Here is a 24,624-nt window from a genome sequence, read left to right on the forward strand (position 1 = left end):
GAGGCTAAAAAGAGCTGTGCACAAAATGGGAGTACACTTGAAGGCCATCTTTAAAGTTATAGTCTGAGTCTGAAGTGCAGAGGGATCCAGTTCAATCTGGTAGAATGCAGTTCAACTCAAACATTTATCGAGATGCATTTGACTTCAGTAGGTCAGAAAAACTTTGCCTGATCCCTTTATCATGACTTGAGAAGAATGTATTCATTTCCTTGCTTATGTTCTGTCTTTCACATCCTACCCTGAGCTCCCCAAGGACAGAGCCCACAGCTGTCTGGCTCATTGCTGCGTTCCTGGTGCCCGGAACCGTGAACGCGGCAGATCCTCAATGTGTACCTTCTGAACGAGTGAAGCTTGCCTTTGAGCAGCTTACATTCATTTGGCACGTTATACGGAGAAAGAGTAGGCGTGCTTACTCAACCAGATCACCCTGGCCCGCTCTGAGGGAGACCTAGACCCTTAGATGCAGTTAGAGACAGGGACTCGGGCCCAATAATCCTCTGGCGTCTGGACCAGATATGGAAAGAATGCCAGCATGGCAGGTGGACTTGTGCTTCCCCTTCGAAGAAACCAGATAACGAACAGCCGTGCGGGAACAGACCATGGGGTCTGGGAGGGGCACTAGGCAGGCAGCTTCCATCTCCCTTGAAGCCCATGTTGCTCCGAAAAGCCTGCAGAGAAAGGCGGCTCTTCTCTGTTAGGTCCCTCACGGTAGAATTCCCTTTTACAAATATCAGATTAGAGTGCCAAAGACTTTGGTTTTTCCCATTCAAGAAGAGGAAAAGACGTCTGCAGAGTGCCCGACTGTTAATCACCTGGAGATGAATTTTGTGAAGGCTCAGTACATTCGGAAGAAAAGAGAGAAACCCCAAATTTTCAGAGGCTTTTTTTAAAAAAAAGTTCACAATGGAAAATGTTTCTATAGAAGGAAAAATATTTAAGCAATGGGTTTCTGTACTGCCTCGTGGTTTCTCTCACACCACGGAGTACTGAGGGTGCGGGTACCGCTAATGCCATTACTAGGTCTCAAGCACAGAAGTCATAGGGACCCTTACGGCAGCAACCACTGATGGAGAGGCAGAAATGCTGGGGCTGTTTTGGTGGCTGAATGTGATACGACTAAGACACAAAAGCTGCACAGTTAGAACGCGATGTCAGGAAGGAACTCTGTGGAACACAGACTGTCTTTACGTGTTTAGGCCAAGTGGCGGACTACGAACCGGCTGAGTGCCCTCCTCTACAACCTTACCAAGATCGTTTCCGAGGTCTCCCATTTTAATTGGCTTCAAACTCATCCTGTATCCTGAGTCCTAGCCATTACTGTTTAACAATGAATAATGATAATAGCTAACATATATTAAGTGGTTACTATGTACTAGGCATGGTTCTACCTACTTCACACATATACACCCACTTAATTCTCACAGCATTCTAGAAAGTGAAGTTTATTACTGCCCCATTTTCAAAATGAGGAAACTGGGGCTCAGAGAAGTTAAGGGACGGGCCCCATGGCTTCCCAGCTAGTAAGCGGCAGAGCAAGCCTGCCCGGATAGTCTCTGGGCTCCAGGATGTACCCTCTTCTTAAATCATTTGCTGCCTCACACTTCCTTTTTTTCTCTCTTACTTCTTAAATGGATTTGCAATAGTACCCTAACTCTCAGTGGTTTTTCTTTCTAATCTATCCCTCCTATTGCTCTCCATATGATCTTTAAAAACCGCTACTTTCCTGATGAAAATATTTCAAAGCACCCCCTCCCCCCCAAGGCCCACATGATTTCTCCCAATTCCCTTCATGACCTGGCTCCCATTTTTCCAGTCTCAACCCCTCTGTTTGCTGACACCACAATTTATACCTTGGAAATACCAAAGTAGTTATAATTCCCTGAATATACTATACATTTTCATGCTTCTACACCTTTGCAACATACAACACGGTCTGCCTTTTAACCAGCTACTTAGAAAATTTCTGTGCTTCTCTTATAACCGAACTCAGGACTTTCCCGCTCACTCTGGCTTGAGTGACTTATTCCCATTCGGGGAACGCCGTGCCCACTTTCTGCGCTTAACGCACAAATTCTCCATTTGACATTTTTGTTCGTTTCACCAGCCTGTAAGCGCGCTGAGGTTAGGAGCCACGCTTACCTTCGAGTTTCAATGCCTACCAGAGTACCCAACACACAGCAATGAATAAATGAATGAATATGTGAGTGAAGGAGATTCAGCAGTTGCAGTTTTGAAAGGAAAATGAGTCTGTATTTGGAAATACTTATCCCATATAGGTAAACAAACAATAGGAAGGCTCCAGAAGGAGGTTTCAACTTGAGCACACTGGGGTCTCGGAAATCTAGGAAAGCGTGAAGAAAACTGTGAGCAAGCAGTTCAGAAAACAAAGCTGAACGTGAAGCTGATTTGAAAAAATTTACATGATCAATGCTGAATTCAAGACTCTGTTTTACTTTTTACCTTCTTTCTGAGTGGGCCATGAACACCTAAAAATGTACTGAGTTTTGGGGTGCTGTTTTCCTGCACATGAAGGAACACTAAAACGAGAGAAAATCATGTAAAACACCCATGAAAAGTGAATTGTCTTCCATAAACATAGAGATCCTATGAACATTTGTGTATTAGAATGTTTAACAGCAAGCTTTCATAGCTCACTTTGGATTGCAGGATTCTGTTCCGACTGTATTTTACACGTGTTATCAGGTACACGTTCCAACTTGTCTTATCTGGTTGCATGTCTGATGGTAGTTCCAATAAATGGATCTATAGTTTGAACCCTTCCTTTCCTAGTAGCTCGCATACACATGTTATTCTCTGTAGGTACCTGGTGAAGTTATACAAAATTTTGGATACCTCGTTTATTTTCCTCTTTCCCTCTCAGTCCATAGAAAAAAATTGTCCTAGTTGAAGTATAAAATTTTGTGATGATAATTTGTATCCACTTTTTAGGTGTTCAAAAAAAAAATAACAGAGAGTCCCTCCCCCCCACCCCCAGAAAGCTCTTTCCTAGTGTTATGGACTGAACTGCAGGCCCCCAAAATTTCATATGATGATGTCCTAGTCCCCATTATCTCAGAATGTGACCCTATTTGGAGACAGGATGTTTACAGGGGTAATTAGGTTAAATGAGGTCATTAGAGTGGGCCCTAATCCAGAATGAGTGGTGTTGCTGTACAATGAGGAAATTTGGACACAGGCATGTACAGAGGAAGGATGATTCAAAGATGGGAAGAAGACAGCCATCTACATGCAATGGAGAAAAGTCTGGAACAAATTTTTTCCCCACAGTCTTCAGAAGGAACCAACAGCCCTGCCTGGACCTTGATCTCAAGACTCCACAGCTGTGAGAACATTATCTTCCCATTGTTTAAACCACCTAGACTGTGATATTTTGCTGTGAAAGCCCCCAGCCAACTAATAATATACCTGGAGAGTATCATTTTATTTTTCAATGCTGGTACTTTGTAAACTGCAAACATGCTTTCCAAATATTAAATTATAATTATTTGATGAGGCAATGAAATAAACTAGTCTTTAAGGTTTTTCAGACATAAAAGATTTAGACCTAGTTGGAAATATTTCCAGCCTCAAAACTACTGAACGTAAAGCGATTCTTGTCTCTACAAGGATCTCACGTTTGTAGCCTGAACGCATCTTCGGTTACCCCACATGCCCCTCCTGTTTATGCTGCCACTCCAGGTCCTCAAGGTGGAAGTCACACATGGGAGTGGTCCTGCCATATATTTTGCATGGCTTCCAGTGTTCTTTTAACATTTAAACATGGTTAACACCATTTAATGTGTAGGAGAGGAAACACAAAAATCTAAACTTTCAATATGGTTTGAAGAACTGGTCCATTCTATCCACATGGCCATGGCAGGCTGAGACTGAGTGGTGGCTGCCCTATGATGAAGCAGTACTGAACTCCAACACATTGTCCATCCCTTTAAGTGGCCTGCCCGGCCCCTAGGAACATTTCACTCTGCCATCTCTGGTCTCAGAGGTTGCCATCTAAGCTTTCGAGACTTGAGAAGTATGGTCAGTTAGGGTGCCCTGGAGGACATATTACTTACCTCCTTGTAGGCAGCTCAGAAACACTAGCACACCTCCTTTCCCTCCACCTCACTCTTATCCCCCATTGATTTAATTATCACCCCCTGTCAGTGGACCACACAAGAGTTTCCAAGAGGGTATTCCAAAGGGCACACAGCTCTGAGGCAAAAGGAGATCCTTTGGTCAAGTAAGTTTAATAAATGTAAAATTAATGATGAGAAACATATCTCCTTGCTACAGAGCTTCTCAGAGGCTTTGAAATTTTAATGTAGTAGGCAACATTTTCCAGAATCATTTGACCACCACCCTTTATTTTGGGGAAATTTTTCAGAAGTGAAACTCTGACCCAAGCAAACTCTTTTCCCATATGAAATATACTTATTTTTGCTAACTAATGTGGATCTGTATAGTAAATATAGCACTTTAGATGGATATTCAAATCACATTTAAAAAAAGAATAAGGCTTTGCATGATATATCATTTGGAATATTAATTTCTCAATTTTTGTTGGCTGTGATATGTGCAGAGACGGCCAACACTATGGATCTTTTAAATTCAATGAAATAGTTTTGTATAATTCTCCGTAATCAAAATGGAAATAGGAGGATGCATACTTATTTCCACTTGGCTCCAAGATCCCATCTTCTGCTTTATTTTAAATTTGGTAACATTTGGAATATTTGCATAATTAATTTTGAAGCTTGATATTCATTCGCTAGTAATAGTTAACATGTGTCACAGGATTCATTTCTCATAAAGAGTTTGATAAATTAATTGTAAAGTTGTCTTCAAACCTATTAATGGCATATGAAACAATACCAATAACCTTTTTTTTTTTTTAATTGGTTTTCTCTCCAAAACTGCAGTGGTCTTCCTGGTAAAATAAAAGCAACGGAGAGAGGGGAAAGTCTGTTTTCTTCAAACTACAAAACCGAAAGACTAGTAACAATTTATTTCTTTACAAATATATTAGACTGGAAACATACCTTTTAAGTGTCACATACTTGTGGAACACTGAATGCTGATAATATGAATAATTTGTGCCATTAACATTGATATATGATATTTACATTAAAAAATACATTATGCTTGTTCAAAAAATAACCTATTCATTTATTCAACAAATATTTATTAAGAGCTTTGTTTTTTTTTTTTTTAATGTTTATTTATTTTTGAGACAGAGAGAGACAGAGCATGAATGGGGGAGGGTCAGAGACAGAGGGAGACACAGAATCTGAAGCAGGCTCCAGGCTCCGAGCCATCAGCCCAGAGCCTGATGCGGGGCTCAAACTCATGGACCGCAAGATGGTGACCTGAGCTGAAGTCGGACGCTCAACCGACTGAGCCACCCAGGCGCCCCAAGAGCTTTGTTTTTTAAGTTTATTTGTTTATTGGAGAGAGACAGAGACAGTGCAAGTGGGGGAGGGGCAGAGAGAGAGAGAGAGGGAGAGAGAGAATCCGAAGCAGGCTCCACAGCACAGAGCCTGACGTAGGACCTGAACTCATGAAACCAGGAGATGATGACCTGAGCTGAAACCAAGAGTCAGATGCTTAACTGAATGAGCCACCCAGGCGCCCCTATTAAGAGCTTATTATGTGTTGGGGTGCCTGGGTGGCTTAGTCGGTTAAGTGTCTGACTTTGGCTCAGGTCACGATCTCACGGTTCGTGGGTTCAAGCCCCGTGTCAGGCTCTGTGCTGACAGCTCAGAGCCTGGAGCCTGCTTCGGATTCTGTGTCTCCTCTTTTTCTGCCTCTTCCCCATTCACTCCCTGTGTGTATCTCTCTCTCTCTCTCTCAAAAATGGATGAACATTAAAAAAAAAAAAAAAAACTTATTATGTGTCATGCACTGTTCTAGACTGTTCTAGTCTGAGGGATACAGCAGTAAACAAAACAGACAAAAATCGCTGCCCTTGAAGAACTTGAGTGTTAGTGAGGCAAATGAGGGATAGTACAGATCTTGTTAGAAGGTGAAAAGGACTATGGAGAAACACAAAGGAAGGAAGAGGGAGGCTGTTGGGCTGACGGGGAGGGTAAACCTGAGAGGTAACATCTGACTTTTGACCCTGAGCCATGTATGTATCTAGGGATATATACACAAGGGGGATATTCGGTGCAAAAGGACTGAGGCAAAAATGTACCTGTCAAGTTTGAGGCCACAGAGCAAAGAGGCCAGAGTGGTCGGCGCAGAGTGAGTGAGGAGGTGGTGGGAGAAGAAGGCACAGCGATGACTAGAGGGGTGTGTGCAGGGCTGCAAAGGCCAAGGTTAGGACTCTGGCTCTTACTCCAGGTCGATTGGGGAATCACTGCAAGATTTTTTTTTTTAATGCTCATTTTTTTCAATTTTTAAAAAATGCATGTATGTATGTATGTATGTATTTATTTAGAGAAAGAGAGACTCAGAATGCGAGTGGGGAAGGGGCAGAGAGAGGGAGACACAGAATCTGAAGCAGGCTCCAGGCTCTGAGCTGTCAGCACAGAGCCTGACGCGGGGCTCGAACTCACAAACCGCGAGATCATGACCTGAGCTGAAGTCTGAGGCTTAACCGACTAAGCCACCCAGGCGGCCCCATGCTTATTTTTGAGAGAGAGAGAGAGAGAGAGAGAGAGAGAGAGAGAGAGAGAGAGATAAAGAGAGAGAGCGAGCTGGGGAAGCGTAGAGAGAGGGAGATAGAGGATCTGAAGCCAGCTCCATGCTGACAGCACAGAGTAGGATGTGGGGCTCGAACTCACAAACTGCGAGATGAGGACCTGAGCCAAAGTCAGAAGCTTAACTAGTTGAGCCACCCAGGTGCCCCAACAGCAGAAGATTAACAAGCCTGACTTTTATGTGATGCTCTGGGTGCCATGTTGAGAAAAGACTTAAGGAGGGTGGGAGTAAGACGCAGGAAGACCAGTTAGGAAGTTACTGCAACAATCCTAGAAAGAGACTTGGACCAAGTGGTAGCAATGAGAAGAGTGAAAAATGGTTGGCCTCTGGATATATTTTTGAATATAAAAATATATTTTTATATATTTTGAAATCAACAGGATTTCCAGAGAGATCAGAAGTGAAGTGTGAGAGAAAGAAATAAGAATGATCCCAAGGACAGAGGAATAGAGTTGTCGTGAACTGGGAGGGGGGGATAACCTTTAGAGATATCTGTAATTCAGAGCTGGCATACTAAGTTTGAGATGTGCACCTTATATCTAAGTAGAAATGTTGAATTGGCAGTTAGATATATGGATCTGAAGTTCGGGGGAGAGGTCCAGGATGAGAGGTAACTTTAGGAAGTACTAGCACACAGATGGTATTTAAAGTCCTAAGACTGGGTGAAATAACCCAGGAAAAAATACAGATAGAGAAGAACCAACATTAGGCCCTGGGCCACCCAACATTAAGAGAATAGTTAGGAGAAGAGAGACCATGAGGGGCGATTGAAAAGGAATAACCACTAAGGTTGGGAGAAAAACAAGACAATATGGTCCCTTAGAAATCAAATAAGATAATGTTTCAGGGAGCCATCAATATGAGTCTTCCCATTTGGGTTAAATGACCTCACATCTGGACACAATGGACTGATTTAGCAATAGTCACCTGACCTATCAGCAGGCTGGGCTTGCCTGAATGATCTGTACAGTGGTCTGATTCATTGCTGCCTACCAGGGGTGGACAGGCATTAATGGATGGTAACTGGTTGGACTGTAACTAACTGACCAAGCAAACAGTGGCGCAAAACACGAAAGACACCTGGGAAAAAGGAAGCTGGAGAAGATGTGTTCTTAGGTGCCTCATAATTCTGGAGATCTAGTATTCCAGGAAGTCCCTGACAGGGCGATGGCACACACAATGAACCCCTTGGTCCAGCTCCTTATCATTTTCAGATGTTGCTGGCATATTCTGGCAATGCATAGACTAGTGTAATAGTTTCCCAATGCGGTTAACAGAACTTTAGCCTCAAATTCAGTACTTGTTGGCTTCAGTCTACACTCTAGATCAATCATTTCATTTGAACAATTCAGAAGAAGGGCAGATAAGATACAATGGCCCCAAATGGGGAGAATCCAGGCATTGAAACATTCAGGAAAGAAGGTATGGGAAAGGTATGTTTATATGGCTGGAATGGTACATGAAATAACATCGGCATAAGGCTGGAGAGGCAGGAGTCAGACTATAAAGGCCTGAAATGCATCTGGGGCTGACGAGCCTGACTTTCCTCTGTAGGTAATGGATGGCCACTGAAGATCCTAAAGGGGTCGGGGTGTGTAATGTTTCTAGGCTTTCAACAGCAGAGAGCCCTTGCCAGCCCAAGGCCTGAGTGGCAAAGAGAAGGGAGGAGATGCCCAAAGTTGAGAGTGGCTGAATCCAGAGGTCCGCCTGACACGGCTGACTTGGTGGTTGCACACACTGCAGTCAATCTGAGAGGACCCCAAAGAGAAGCAGCTAGGGAACAAATACTTTGTTGGCATTTCCTCTGCACCCTTGGGTCTCCTGCTGGTGCCTCCTACAGACTGAACACAATAGGAAGCTAGGGGGCAAATGAGTCTGCTAATGGGGCCCATATGTGTCAGAGTCCCAGATCATGGAACAGAATAGTGTGGGATAGGGTTAAGCAACACAGAGAGGGAATGTTTCACCTCACAGCCATGCTCTTGGAAGAGGGATCTACTGCCAACGTGTGGGAAAGAAAGAAAAAACAAGGAGAGAATTAAAGGTGGGAGACCACTGCTCTCCTGGTTCTGAAATAGCTCCGTATGCCAAGGACTAGATCCGTGGCAGGTCCAGATGAGCAGGCTTAAGGTTCGCTAGCCTTTCAATCAGGAAAGATAGAATATTGAGGCAGGTGAGTAGGATGCAGGATACGAACTGTGTATCAAAGCAGCACTTCATAGATACATGCCTAAATGGCTCTGAAACAAAGCATGGAAGAATGTCAAACTCTTCAGCGATATGTGGCTGTGGACGTAGACGCTACCAGTATGAATAAATATCAAGATGCTGGGTAAGAGAGGGAAGGAAGAAACAAGTTAGAAGCTTTAGGGTTTAAACCAAGGATGACTTTCAAAACATAGGCACACCTTCCAATTCTGGAGAAGAGGGAAAACTGAGGCAAGAAAGAAATAAGGAACAAGCAATCCTCTTCATCTAACACAAGGGGAGAGAATGAGCAAAAACAGAGAGGAAAATGGGAGTGCCCTCAAGAAGTTGTGTGTGGGAGGCCTCTATCTTCTCAGAGAAGCAGGGAGAGAGGTCTTGGGCTGAGAAGAAGGATGGTGGTAATGTTACAGTAATAGTTTGGGGGTGAAGTGAATAAAAGTTTGTGCTAAGAAAGGTTAAACGTATTAATGAGGAGGGATACAGCAACATGTGTCTGATCCTTAACACCAAAGTCCTAACCATTAAATTCTGTGGTCGGGTGATAGCTTTTTCTCCAAATATTTGCCTCAAAGCCTCACAATTTTTTATTCTGTTCTGAAAGTATGGACTTCTGAATGATGGAATCACATGATTAGCAAGAATTGACTACTTATAAATGAAATGATACTAGGTGCTGGAATATTAACATCAAGTGTAATTAATCTCAAATGAAAGGAACAATTATTAAACAACATGATTGTTAAAGGGTGTGGCAAATATATATTAAGATACCTAATGTTGATATGCCAGGAGCAGAACATGGAATCTCCACTTAACATGTCTTGTGACAGTCTACCAGTTAGAAATAACATAGATGCCTATGTGAAGGTCAACTTTAAAATCAGAAAGTACAGAAAGACTATATATATAGTCTTTTAAGTTTTAAAGCTGGTCATGTAATGTGCATATATATATATATATATATATATATATATACACGCACATATGTATGTCTTTGGTAATTTTAGTGATTTAGGAAATTAATCTCAAATAAAAATGATTTAAAATGCTTAAAAAGTATGTTGTAAGTATATACTGAGACAAGCATATTTAAAATAATTGATATGATAGAATCATAACATAGAAATCCTTACTTAAAATGTCAGATAGTCTACCAATTAGAAATAATATGTGTATTACTATGCAAAGATCAACGTTAAATTTTAAAAGTACTGTAAAACTATGTATCTTTGGTAATTTTAGTGATTAATGCTTTAATTAAGAGATGAGGTACATGCAGACATATGCAATAAACTGACATAATTCATCATATTGCAAAGAATAACATGATGAATGCATATGTATATTGTGAATTACACAACGCACATGCAAATCATATACTCATTATCACGCAGAGGCATTATTTTTCCTATGTTCAAAATGCAACAAATCTTCAAGTACTACTCAATCTACTGTATGACTATTTAGGAACAAAGTAGTTCACTATATCTTTTGTAGAATAATAATTTAAACTGAGAAACTCAAGTTAATGGAAACACAGAGCAGACATTTTTAGTGGCTACATCTTTGTGAGTTAAACTGGAAACCAGTCTCTGTACTATTCATCCATTGTTCCACAGTGTCGTTTTAAATAGAAGTCTAGGCACTAGAGATTTTAATAAGGTCCTTAAATAATCTGCCAAATTAATCTTTTTTTTTTTTTATTTTTTTTTTAATGTTGAACGGTGAATAGCAATGACTAGTTGAAAAAAATAACAACACTGGTCCGGAAACTGTTTCTCAATGAAAGAATAATTACTTGAACACACAACTCTTCTAAGACTGATTTGTCTTTGAATGAGGTGTCCCGAAATGAAGACAATTTGAACATGAATACATTTGGTGCTTAGAAGTAGCCAGGAAATACTGATGTGTGCAGGCTTAGTAAGAGCAGACTGGTTCCCAAATCCTTAACAGGGGCAAATCGGCTGAAGCTCAGCTCCAAAAGGACAGGCTGGGGTTATTTATAGACAGCTACTTATCACATAGTCAGGTTAACCTTCTCGAGTTCAATGCAACTTGGAGACATGTTGTTAATTAGGCTTTTTGACTGAACTCAATGGGAAACAAATATGCTTTTTTGTTTTGTTTTAACACGCAAGTTAAAGGGAAGGAACCAAGTGCCCCTGGAATTCTTACATACTGACTACAGAGGATCGGTGTTGTACTAACGGGGAGCAACGCATAGATGAACATGTTAATCAAGATAAACAGGGCAAAAATCAATTTTTCTGATCATTTTGAACTTTAATGCAGGTAAAAGGATTTCTGTTAGTAGCAGGAAGACTACTAGAGGTTTCTAACTTACGGATGAGATTGAGTCAAGCATGTATGAATCAGACAGAGACAGTCTTTTAAAATTATCATACACTTCAATATGCACTATAATTCTCACTCTTAAATCAAACCTAAAGAAAAATATTTATAGGATCCACCATTGTGTGAATCAAACATAATAGCTTCATGGATGACTTTTTCTCATCTGGGATAAGAAGATAATACCCTTATTAATATATTAACATTATGAAATTTTACAACATTTTAAAGATTTCTTTAAAGTGAAAAGTCTATTTTACTTTTTAATTAAATCTATTTCCCAGAAAGGTCTTTAAGGCTCTACAAAGTACCTTGCATTTTCTTAATGCTGACAGTTCTTGAAACCACGCTTGAATGCTTTCTTTATCCTTTGGTGAACAATTGAAAGATCATATGCAAAAGACTGTGCTTTCTCTTTTTCTTGCCCTGTAATTAAGGCATTTTAATACATTTCCTCATAGTTGTTACAAGAGCAAACTATTAAGATTCATAGACTGAGACAATTTTGACTCCTATGATTATATAAACACATACGATATGAATTTTTCCTAATCAGGGATTTGAAAAAATAACAACAAAACTCCTTCAAATAAAATGAGTAATCTCTGGAAGGTTCAATTGAATCGGGACTTCCTAGGTTGCCTTAATAAATGTAAATGATCTACAAAAATAGAAAAACATGTTTGGCTAACTATCCCTAGTACAAACAGGGTAAATGATAAATTCATACTAAGAACACATTTTCTCCAAATCAATGTATATTTTAAGAGTTTGAGATCTTTAGGGCTTCTTTTGTTGTTGTTGTTTAAAAATAAAAATACTGCATACAAGTCTAAAGATAACCAAGTAAAAACAGACTTTTAAAATCATAGAAGAATTAAGATTTTAACTTAAATGTACACATATTCTTTTTTCTGAACAAAGATGAATCTAGAAAGACGTACGCTTAGTTTGATATTCCTTAAGTTGGGAAACTATATTTGCAACTCAAGAAAAATGCTTTTGTAAATAGTGATAAAAAACAAAGCTTAAAATATAAGACTTACACATGCCTTTAAATTCGTTTGTCAGGAGGAATACAGAACTGAAATTATATATTTACAATCTTTTTTAAACAAAAAGGGTTTGCAATGCCATTTAGAGCTATATACTTCTCAGAGCACAAAGAAGTATGCTAATAGGTTTGTGTCATATTTTGAATAAATGTATAGAATTTCTTAGCCCTTTACTATATTGGAAGATACCAGGTTTGCTAACGGGTTAAAATATTATAATTGGATTTGATCTTAGCCACTGAGATGAAGTTGTTTGTTTTTGTTTTTTGGATAAACTTTGGAAATTGTTTTAAAAATTTTTTAGATTATACCTTATGGTCTTAAAATTAAGACTGGCAGCAAGAAAACATTAGATAATGTAACATGTTATAAGTTTATAACACTTTTGGACAAGATTGATCTAACAATCTCCCTGACTTTTTAGGTTTTTATTGTAAAAATTCTGAAATGTATAAAAAAAAAGAGAACTTCCTCACTAAAAAGTCATCTTGCAGATCTTATATTCCCATTTTAAATTCTCTGTCAACTTATGTATTTATTTGGCTGAAATTTAAAAGAAATCCCAGCCCCCTAAGTTGCTCCACACCTGCATGTTCTCTTTTGGAACTCTTTGGAAAACAAACAAACAATAAAATGGACAATTTCTGATGTAACCACAATGGCTCTGTCATGTGTGACAAAATTAACAGTCATTTCTTGGTGTTAAGAATTCAAACCAATCCATATTCAACTTTCAATGACTGTCTAAAAATTTTTTTTTTAAATAATCCATTGATGGTATCGAGATACAACAAAGTCGACTGTATTTGGTTATGACATCTCAAGTTTCTCCTTCCTAGGACAGCTTCCCCTTTCCCCATTTATTTTCATGACTTGGACTTGTTGAAGAAACTGCCTCTGACTTCTTTTTAAATTAAACCTGGGACGTCCCTGCTGAAGAAAGTACAAATCACAGCTGAGAAAGTGAAACCTGTCAAAATTTTCAAATGAATTTTTTGTCTATAGAGAGGCAAAAGGTGGGCGGGAGCCCTGAGACATTTAGGGTTATTTAATGATCTGAATAATTTTGAAAAAGCCATTAAACAATTCTACCCCTCACACTGAAAAGTCTGAAACTGATCCTGCATAAAATGGGTGTTTTATAACATTACTTTGATATATTGGCAGTTTCTACAATAGTTTTTATTTAACAGTGTTAACATATTTATGCATAAACTAAACGACATCAAAATCAAATAAATGTCTAGCAATTCCAACTTTATAAATACTTTTCTTAGAATGTATGAAGAAAAAAAAATTTTAAATCAATCTGAGAAATACAAGCTGGCATGTCTCTTAACTTTTATTTTTAGCCCCCACCTCTCTCCCCCCCAACCCCTCTTTTTTTTAAAGGATCATTTAACCAGACAGGCAGGTTTTCATTAAATTTAATTTGTGTAGAGCTTAAATATTAAGTTGAGTTACTAGGACGGTAAACCAATTGAAGGCTCTGTCTTTTAAAATCTAATGCTGTACTTTTTAAGCAGAGAGATAGAGAAAATACAGAGGATTATAAAATGCGAATAAAAATTACAAGTGTTAGGAAAGAGAAAGATGAGACTTTCATGTACCTCCACGGTATTCGTGCTAAACAAAAATGTAAACTGACATATAGAGGATCTACTTAGTCTTTCCTTGCAACAGCTTTAGCTAATAAAACTTCAAAAAGATCAGTGATGTACAGTTTTTGAAAATCCAAAATATGAATGACTTTAAATGGAACCAGATGAAGTGAACGACAGTAAAGTGATCGCAGATAAAATTACCAAACTCCCATGGAATAAATTCAAAAGGAAAAGGATGAAGGGCAATTAAGTACCTATTTTGACAATTCTTAGTGGTCAAGTTTTTAAAAGTATGACACAGGAACCTTAACCTATCTATATATGAGTGATAAATGAGGCATTTTGTGTCATTACATTCCCATAAATCACTTTCTTTAACTGCTGACGGCTTTTATCAGATCTAACCTTTTCAAGCTTCTATTAGAGTGCTAACATTTTCAACTTTGACACATGTGCAGTTTACAAATTCTGCAGCTGATTAACTCTGGACAGAAGCTCACTGGCATCATTGTCTTCAAGTTGGGTGAAAGCCTTAGGGTCTCAAAAACTCAGACACTTACATTACAGTACAAAAATCTCAATTAGAGTGAGGGGCTGGGCTCCTAGAGTCGCTAAGCGATTGTTTTCTGTTGGGAAACAAACACCAGTAAGACTTCATTTTTTATGAAACAGATGACCTAGTAAATACTAAGAATTTAAAAAAAAAAAAAAAAAGGATTCAGAAAATCCATGGATGGTGAGGGTTAATTTCTAATCAAGGACACTGTTTTACCTTAATCAAAATCAAAAAATATTTTTCAAAAAATAATTGCTATGCTTCAGTTCTGACCTGGTCAAAACAAAGAAAACCCAAGATTAATATATTCATGGGGTGTGGAGTATGACCACAAATAAAACATAATTTAAGTGAGGCTGTTATAATGATGAAGCCATTGCAAAGTGAATTTTGTGGAGAGATAAATGAATCAAACTAAAATATACAGTTTTACTCTCCTGCAAATATCAACATTCTATGTTATCGTTTGTTTTGGATAATTCAACAGATCAAGATCAATTCATTTGAAAAAGAAAAAAATGAAAACTTCCCTTATTCTTCCTACCTTTAAAACAGTTGTGTTGAAATTATGCAGACAAAGCATGTAAAAAAGCTAATGCAATTTCTGTGCCAGCTACTGGTAAAACACCAAATCTCCATAGGACGTATTTTATGCATAAGTTGGAATGAACTACTTATTACCAATGTGAAACATTCTAAACATGTATCACAAGATGAAACTTTAAAATAACCAAAATATTTGCCTGTTATTAATGGAGAAATAAAGAAGGCAAATATGTGTAAGGTGACATCTTTATTTACAATGCAGAGAAGATCGAGCCTTGACAATATTTTTAATTTTAATGGTCCTAATTTCTCAGTAGAAGAGTCAAATACAACAGTCGAACTTGACAGTCCGAGGGTTTTGATGATTAACACAAGATTGTGCGAGTAGATAGCATGTGTACATCAAAGTAATTACATAAATAGCACACACATAAACACATCTGAGTAGATGTGAGTTTGTTAAGAAAGACATCATAGAAACGTCTTTAGAAAATATAATTGACACGGACCTTGAAATAAAGCTGACATTGAAAAAAAAAAAATGCTGTCTTTGGCAATAATAGCCCGACAGAACAAATCCTGATACTGGTTGTTTGACCACCAGAAGCTTGCTACTTCAAATAGTATTAGTTTTGATAAGAACTACCGGCCATCAAGCCTAAATAATAAAACCTACAGAGACAGACTAATGGCACTAAAGTAAAAACGTTCACAGGCAGCCTCCCTGAGGCAGATTGCCTCTTGTTGATAAATGACAAATCTTAGAAAAATAGTGGGGGAAGGATAACTTTTCTAGCATCCAAACCCACATAGTCTCATAATGTCACCATCTAAGGCCTATCCATGACAAATTAAAAACTTCTTTATTTCACTAATAATGTCACTCATCACAGGAGCTGGGCAGTTACACTTTGACAATTCAGATGTAAATCCTGGGTTGCCTATGAGTATTCATGACAAAAGCATATTTATCATTTAAAACAAAAGGACATGACTTCTTGGTGTTCATATCAAAGACCAGTGATGGATGAGGCCATGCTAATCAAAAGACAGACTAGAAAGAACACAGATGTTTGCTACTTTGATTAAGAAAAGCCTATTCCCTCCCTTAAAACTTCCCCAATATGTCCATTTCAAATGGTTTTAAATATATAATGTTAAATAGATATCTAAGAGTTTAAAATTTCCAGCTGTAGCTTCTACGGTACGTTTTTTTTTTTCCAGCCTCAAATTACAGAAGCAAAAAAAGATCAAACTACCAAAGAGTAATATAGTAACTCCTCAGATGTAACCCGAAGAGGGAGTTTCACAATTGGTATTATCCTTCTCAATTATTATTTTCAATCGGGGAAATGAAGAGAAAGAAAGTCTATCATCCCAAACTTTTATAAATAGCACAACTGTGAGTTGGAATCAATGTAAGGCCAGCAAGGGTTAAGACACTTTTGCCATATTTGTTTCTGACTAGTATGTCTTTGTTGTTTCAAATGCTCTTCAAGTTAAAAAGCATTTAAAAATAGCTGCTGTCCGTATTTTATTAAGGTTTACTTGAAACCTTAAACAATTAATTCTAGTGATTTTAGCCTTTATCACCATTTTGGATGAGGCAGCCCAAAAAAAAGTGTGTCGTTAAGGAAAAAAAAAAAAAAAAAAAGATATTTAGGGCTGGGGCTATTGACAGCACTTCTTCCCATTCCACTGATGAAGAGCTATCATCAGGATTGGCTAATAGAAATCCAATTTACAAGGCCCTGCTCATTTGAGTGCCTTTCGAGATGCACAGGATTGGTAACCCTTCAGACCTGCAAACAAATGTCTGTTCTTCCAGGGCAGAACTATTTTAATGTGGTTCCTGGGAAGTCATCACTGCTAGGTCACCTTGAAGATGTGGATGACAGGGGTAGGGGTGGCGAGAGCCTACCTGGTAACCGATCTGTGTCCTGCCGATTTTCCTTGCTGTTTTCCAATCCCAGTGAAGCACACTTGTTGTTGATAAGCTTTTATGAGAGTGGTATATGACCAAAAAACACAACACAACACAATACAAAGCCATCTAAGGGGGAGGAACGACTCACACGTGAAGAGAATACTTGGATAGTCTGGTGCTACCAGGTGAAATGCTAGGCAGGCAGAAGTTTCCCCTTCTGGTAGGATCATCTTCCTCTCACAGCGATGGGCACATCAAAAGCACATGGTCACTCGGTGTACCTACATCACCTATGCTTCTTGTCTGGAAATTCTGTGCCACATTAAATGTGCCACTGGCGTTAGGCCAGCTGGGGCATCCATTCCATTTTACACAACTGAGTTACATCCATATGTTTACCAGGGCTGACTTTTCACCAGCTATAGTAATTATTATATGTCCTACTTATAATGGGGATGGCCACCTTTTTAAGTATATACCTGCTTCTTACAGAGGGAATTAAGGGTTGACTGTTTCACAGGGCTTAACGCTCAATATATTAACAGGTATTTATGGAATAACAAAAACCTTTCACCTTTTGGCCCTTTTATGAAAAATTTACTCAATGCCTAATATATTTAATATTCAGTAGCATGTGAGAATAATTTTTATGCAACTCTGATAGTTAGAAAGATAGATAACTCAATTATTAGATCATCTATCAAAATATTCAGATGTATAAGAGGCTACTAAAAAGATTGATGACTGAGAAAGTCCACTGATTCTCTAGCCATCATATTCATGCATTTGGCCAGACAACATTTTTCGCTGCCTTCACAAGCAAGCTTCATTACCCATCACTCCACTGAAAAGAGTTTATTATGAGGCTGCCATCTTGGCAAGACTATTATTTAGATGATAAATGCTGAGGGGGGAAAAAAGTGTGTCTACTTTTTTTTTTTTTTTTTTTTTAAGAAAAAAGATGAGGTTTTCTGACAGATAAAACAAACAGCATCTACATTTCTAATTAACTTAAATTTGGCAGATACAAATATAGGTCAGTTAAAGCTATGATGTTATCTTCTGTCTGAATTTTACCCTTAATTTGTAAAATGTAAATTAACTAATTAGAAGAAAAACAGCATGATTAGTGACAAAATGCTTCAGCTGGGTCTTTGCTTCCTGACATTTATGATCAACTATAATGAATTATTGCTTTTTAAAATAATTGATAAAATATTTTTTTTTTTCCTCACCACAATGAAAAAAAATTTACTAAGAATTTATAAAAGAAGTCCAGGAGCCTGGAAAAACAACAGAACTTTGTGGTACTTTCTGAGGAAAAGATGCATACAGAATGCCATAATATTAGAAATAACTGGGTTAATTTATTCCTGCGTACGTACCTAGGGGTGAATTAGGAGGAAAGAAGTGTGCAGACGTTAAGTCACTAATAAACCCGGTAAAAAGACTGTCAAAACTTAACCCTTTCCCTATCATTTCAAATGGATGTGCTGTGTCCTCAAGCAATTAGTGAGAGTAGTGTGTGTGTGTGTGTGTGTGTGTGTGTGTGTGTGTGTATGTGTGCATGCGTGCACATGGGTGTGCATGTACCTGCATGCTGGATTGGGGGGTTCAAATGTTACATGGAGAATAGTTAGAAAAGAGAAAAGGATTTGGCTACTTGAGTTTCAGCAGGAAAACCTGTCACTGTTAACCAGAATTAATCCATGTAATAGTTAAGGGGAAGGAGGTTTTCAACTATTCCTATGTAGATGAAGACTCCACAGGGAGAAGTACATCTGCAATGTCAGATACAGGTGTCAATGAAAACTTACATAAAATCCTGGGAGGTAAGGTCTGTGGAGGTGGCCAAGCTTTGGAGTATGGAGTGTGTGTGACCAGGCGCTGGGCAGGCAGAGTAGGATCTGGGCTGTCAGTTCTCATAGCACACAAACTTAGAGGTCTAATCTGAGTAAGGAATACCAGGAAATTGGAGCTGAAGCCTGTGGAATCCTAGAAAGGAGCTAAAAGTGCTTTGTCATTACTGGGCATTGGTTTCCAGTGACATGACAACATTCGAAATGGCAGAGAAAATAGAGAAATAATTCAAACAAAGATGTATGATGATGCTCAGAGTGCTACTGGAGAGACAGGTATGATGCAAACTAGGTGGATAAACAACGAAGTACTTCAAAATTCAGTCCTGATTTTAGGTTATGGACCTAAAGATATGGACCTCGGACAGAAGTATCTTAATTTTCAGTTAGCAGACAGTTATCACATTTGGAAACAATTTGACTAAAATACTGGGATAGTTCTTTTCATCCAATATTATGGCAAATACACAAAACCTTCCACAATTTGCAGAGTGCGGTTTAAATGCCAGGAGGATATTATTATACTTGTTTTATATTTACTAGTTGTGGAGACAGCAAGAAAACCTTTCCGGATAGCCATTCCCGATGAAAAGTAGTTAGCTTATTACTCTTGTATTTTAGAAATTCATTGATGGTAAACAGTTTTTCTTTCCATCCTCATCCCCATACCACCATCATGCTGCATTAAGAAATAATATGGGTAAGTAGTCAAAGCTCCACTTCACAGTATATAAACCTAACACGGAGCATATTTATACATCACAGAAAATTCTCTTGACAGCTCTCTGGCCTCCACCTAACTGCAACCTCTTGACACATGATATTACCTATGAGGCGACTACTTCAAAAGCTACCTGAGATTCACCTCCACGTACATTCATTTTGCACTTGGGAGGGAGTCCTCAAACATTCAAACTCCAATCAGTGGTTTCTATCACAAAGATAAAGACAGACTGTAAAACATTTACAGCATAGAGACCTCCTCATTGGTTTGGTGTGTTTCAAGCATGAACAATCTCCATTCACGTTTATCATTTTGAAAAACGCATTTAATTTCTTTGAATTAAAAGCATTAATAGCTCCAACTAACATGTTTGGCTTGATGGTAACGGGAGAAAAGCGACTAGAGAAATTTGAAAAGCAATCATTTATATACATTTCAATATTGAAATACTTCTGTACTGAAGGCAGCATTTCATGTTCATCTGTGGGGGAGGAGAAGGGCAGCGAGAGAAGGCAGTGAGTGTCAGGTACCCTGACCAAACCTGGGTCCTTGGTACTGCAGGAAGGTCAGATCTTTTCAGCATTGTCTCGGTGTGTCAAAATATCTCAACAAACATCACACCACAGGAAGAAGAATGAGCTCTCAGTTCTTTACACCAACGGAGCTCTGGACGTAGGGTATGCATGAATGGTTTTCCCAGCTGTTTGACAAATGCAGCTCCCAAGGTTTCTTTCAAGTGTGATCGTTAAAAGCCCTAGGTTTTTACATTTTTGCACACAACTTTCTTAACCCATATGACTCGTGATGGAAACTGATGTCAGGTTAACTATCAATACTCCAAATAATCAGATTGGAGGCAACTAAAGTTACCATATAAATGGTTAAATGCAAGAGATGAAGGTTGGGAGTCCATAAATTTAGAAACAATTTTATTCATTAGAAGAGTGATAACTTACTGTTCATCAATTCTCTAAGCTTTATTATGGATGTCATTATATCACAGTTGTCTTCTTTCTTTACCTGCCCAGGCATTTCTCTACACTCCTCCGTGAAAACCCACTGTGGCTATTTACTGTGGGTGATCCCCAAATCCTATCTATCTCCAATCCATCACTTGAATCAATCCACAACCCAGTTGCCTCTGGACATCTCTGAACATCACAACTGAAGTTATTGCTAACCTGGATTATTTTCCACTCTCAATTCTTTAACAGTATCGTTATTCTCCACGCCACCAATATCAAAGCCTCAAAGTTATCTTTGTAGCATACCTCCCAATACAACATTCAGTTACTTGCCGCATTCTGTAAATTCTGTCCTTATCATCTCTGTAAGTCTGCACAGTCTCCTTCCATTCCCACCCACTGTTATAATTTGGGAATTAAAGGATTATTTCAATAGGGACAACTGTGTTAGCAATTGTGTTTCCACCCCCGACTGCTTGTTTCTGTCTACTCTAAGCAATGCTACCTAGAGCATCCATCCTAAAGTTACATCCTTATCACGCTACACTTCTATTAAAAAAATCTCCCCTGGTTTTCCAGCTTTGTGACCTGTGTGCACTTAAACTCTCTGCCTCCCTTTCCTCTTATGAAATGGAGATAAAATACTATTATCTTCCTCATAGGATTGTTATGCAGATTAAAGTGGATAATACACACAAGTGCTTAAGCCAGTGCCTCGAACATAGATGGTGCTCAGTGTTAGCTATCTCTGTGATCCTGGTACATGTTTTGTTTCCCTATTAGATTAAATTAAACTCCTGGAAGGCAAGGTGAGGTTTTGTTTATCTTTGTGTGCTCTGAATGTATGAAATGTTGTCTCTTTATAAAGGAACTCAATACATATCTACTGAACTTTGTCATATATCTATGCTACTACTGACGGACCATTTTGCCAGAATGTTGCATTAGGAATATTTAGTGGTAAAAATATTCATTTTACATTAAAGTAATGAGAGACAGCTGGAACTGATCGAAATTTTGGTCCAGTGCCAAGTCAGTATGGTTTTACACACCTGGCCTATGCACATAACCAACAACTTCATTTTCGCCAGCTTCGTAATCAATATAGAGTGCTATGAAAGTATTAGTGCTGAAGCTATCTGGGATGACAATGATAGACTCATATCTACATAAGCTGATGAGCTTTATGAATTAAAAAAACTCTTTTTGCTAAATAAAGAAATTTTGCATTAATGTTGAATTTATGATCACTTGGAATGAGCTATGAGGGATGCTAAACGACTAAATTTAAAATGTGTAGGTGGTGGTGGTTAGCAAAGCTGCTAGAGATAAAAGGGAAGAAAATGGCAAAGAGGAATATATAAGAACTACAAAGGGGTTAACAAGATTGTTAACTTGTTGGCAGAATCCCTGTGAGAAAATAAGGGTGAACAAAATGGTAAATATCTCGATGTTAGTGATTCAGGTAGGAAAGGGAGCAAAACAAGAGAATGGAATTCATAAATCATAAGTAGGCTAAGAATGTAAAGGAGAAAGCAAGAACACATAAGAGAATCTAAATTGCTTGTGTTAAATGGAATAAATGGATAAATGGAATTCATACTAGGAGTTTAGTTTTTACGAGAATACGACTTCCAGGGTCACTTGGAAATGAGAAGGAAAGGATGTTTACCATTGCTATTATGTATCCACATATGACTGTGTTTTATGAGAAGAGTATGAGACATGCAAATTATATTCATGGCTCATTTTCCATATTCCACGTGTGGGCGACGAGAATGAGCAAGGGCAAACTAGGGCAACACAGCCTCATCACCTATAAGTCACCCATCCCAGGAGATTCTTGAATGATACCAAATTGCAAAAGATGCTCAGAAATGGGAACCTGTATCTCTTCAATGCAGAGGGAGAGAAGAGCAAGAGAAAAGGCATAACTTCTGTGAACAGGGCTCTACCTCAACAAAAGACGGCCAGCTCTATGTCTATCCAAATGGCAGCAGAAGCCCTTGGTAAGTACTATTGGAAGATGATTGAAGAAAGGTGCCTTCTAAAAACCATACACTTATTATCCGATCTTTGGCCTTGACCATACTAATGCCTTTCCCTTTGTTGGGCAAAAAGCAGTGACTGAAAATTCCATTTCAACTCTAAGGATCCTGGGAGAAAGAGACCTAGAAGTCTGTTTGAGAGAGAGAGAGAGAGAGAGAGAGAGCAAAAGAAAAACCTGAAGGTGTGCACAATCCTCTTCCATAAATTATTCTATTCATAGTTGATGCTTAAAATGTTTATGATAAAAATGAAATCTGTAACTTAAATAGCAAATAAGATCACAAGGTTAACACTGAACAAGACAAACTGTTTACAGTATGTTAAACTATGTGTTAAAAGCTATAATTGAGAGACATCTACTTGGAGCCAAGTGGGGCTAGAGGGACTGGATTTATCCTCCTGCTGGAAAGAAAGAAACAAACAAACAAAATAGATGATGACAGATATCAAGCAATGAGGGACAATGATCCCTGAGTGATGGGAAACAAAAAAGGTAAGTCCTTTGCCCCAGCCTATTTCCTGGAGAGAGTTTTCAGACTGCAGTGTGAGGACAAAGAACTTCAGTGAGGGTGAAGAACCTAGGTGAGGCTCAGTGGGTCTGAGTTGAGGAGACGGAACTGGAAGAATGGGAAGACCAGGCAGCTGGAGTCTGTAGGACATAATACCAGCAGAAGACAGCTGCACAGAGAGAGAATTCCAGAGACTATCTCTGGGTCTCCCTTGAGTATACACAGAATATTGATCAGGGTATGTATGACTTGAATAATACTATCACCAATTTGACCTAACTGCCACTTACAGAACAGTCCACTCACAACAGAACAAACTTCCAAGTGTGCATGAAACACCTGGCAAGATAACCATAGTCTAGGCCATAAAACAAATCTCAATAAATTTAAAAGGATGCAAGTTTGTGTCTGACCTCAATGGAATTACATTAGAGACCAATAACAGGAAGATATGTGAAAAATTTCCCAATATTTAGCATACATCTAAATAGCCTGGGAATCAGAGAAGACATGAAAAAGAAAAATTAGAAAGTATTTGGAACAAACTAAATATGAAAACCCAACATATAAAATTTTGTGGAATATGCAGTTCTTTGAGGTAAATTTACAGCATTAAATTGCCTGTCTTAGAAAAAAGAATGGTTTCAAGTTAATAAACGCCTTCCACCTTAAGAAACTAGAAAAAGAAGAGAAATTGAAACTCTTTTAAGTAAAAGAAAAAATACAGAGAGAAGTAATCAATGAAAGGGAAAAAGGAAAATAGAAAAAAAATCAATAAAAGTAAAAATTGGTTTTTTCAGAAGACCATAAAATTGATAAATCTCTAGGAAGACTGATCTGGAGAGAAGATACAATTACCAATATCAGGAATGAAAAAGTTGACATCACTACAAATTCTACACTTATTAAAAGAAAAAGGGAATATTCTTTTTTTTTCAACGTTTTTTATTTATTTTTGGGACAGAGAGAGACAGAGCATGAACGGGGGAGGGGCAGAGAGAGAGGGAGACACAGAATCGGAAACAGGCTCCAGGCTCTGAGCCATCAGCCCAGAGCCCGACGCGGGGCTCGAACTCACAGACCGCGAGATCGTGACCTGGCTGAAGTCGGACGCTTAACCGACTGCGCCACCCAGGCGCCCCGGGAATATTCTGAATAAGCTTATCCCAACACATTGTACAACTTAGATGAAATGAACACATTGTTTTGAAAGATGCAAAGTACCAAAGTTCATTCAAAAAACAAAGGAACAAAAAAACCAGCCTGAATCATCCCTACATCTATTAAACAAGCCAATTTTGTAGTTAAAAAACCTTCCAACCACAACAATAACAAATAGGCACAGATGGTTTGACTGGGAAATTCGGCCTAACAGTTAAGACAGAAATAATAACAAATCTGCACAAACTTTTTCAGAAAATTGAAGAGGAAAAGATACTTTCTAACTCACACTATGAGCCAGCATTATTCTAATACCAAAACCAGACAAAGACTTTAACAAGAAAAATAAGCCCCAGACCAATATCACTCATAAATGTGTAAGTGAAAAAATTCTTGATACATCT

The 24,624-nt window shown here is 38.4% G+C and overlaps 1 protein-coding gene across 13 annotated transcripts in view; it reads right to left on the bottom strand.

Moving 5' to 3' along the window:
• CB3H15orf41 (chromosome B3 C15orf41 homolog) overlaps positions 1-24,624 on the bottom strand; it is a 296,333-nt gene that overhangs the window by 146,973 nt on the left and 124,736 nt on the right. Inside the window, exon 11 of one of the 13 annotated variants that reach the window (XM_045059580.1) lies at positions 10,600-11,691. The exons of the other annotated variants lie outside the window; for them this stretch is intronic. Within the exon in view, the coding sequence (XP_044915515.1) occupies positions 11,655-11,691 (37 nt within the window). The 3' untranslated portion in view covers positions 10,600-11,654. Of the gene's footprint in view, positions 1-10,599; positions 11,692-24,624 lie in introns of those variants that run through there. 13 annotated transcript variants of the gene reach the window in all.

Source organism: Felis catus, chromosome B3 (genome assembly GCF_018350175.1).
Source record: "Felis catus isolate Fca126 chromosome B3, F.catus_Fca126_mat1.0, whole genome shotgun sequence".
Lineage (NCBI taxonomy): Eukaryota > Metazoa > Chordata > Mammalia > Carnivora > Felidae > Felis > Felis catus.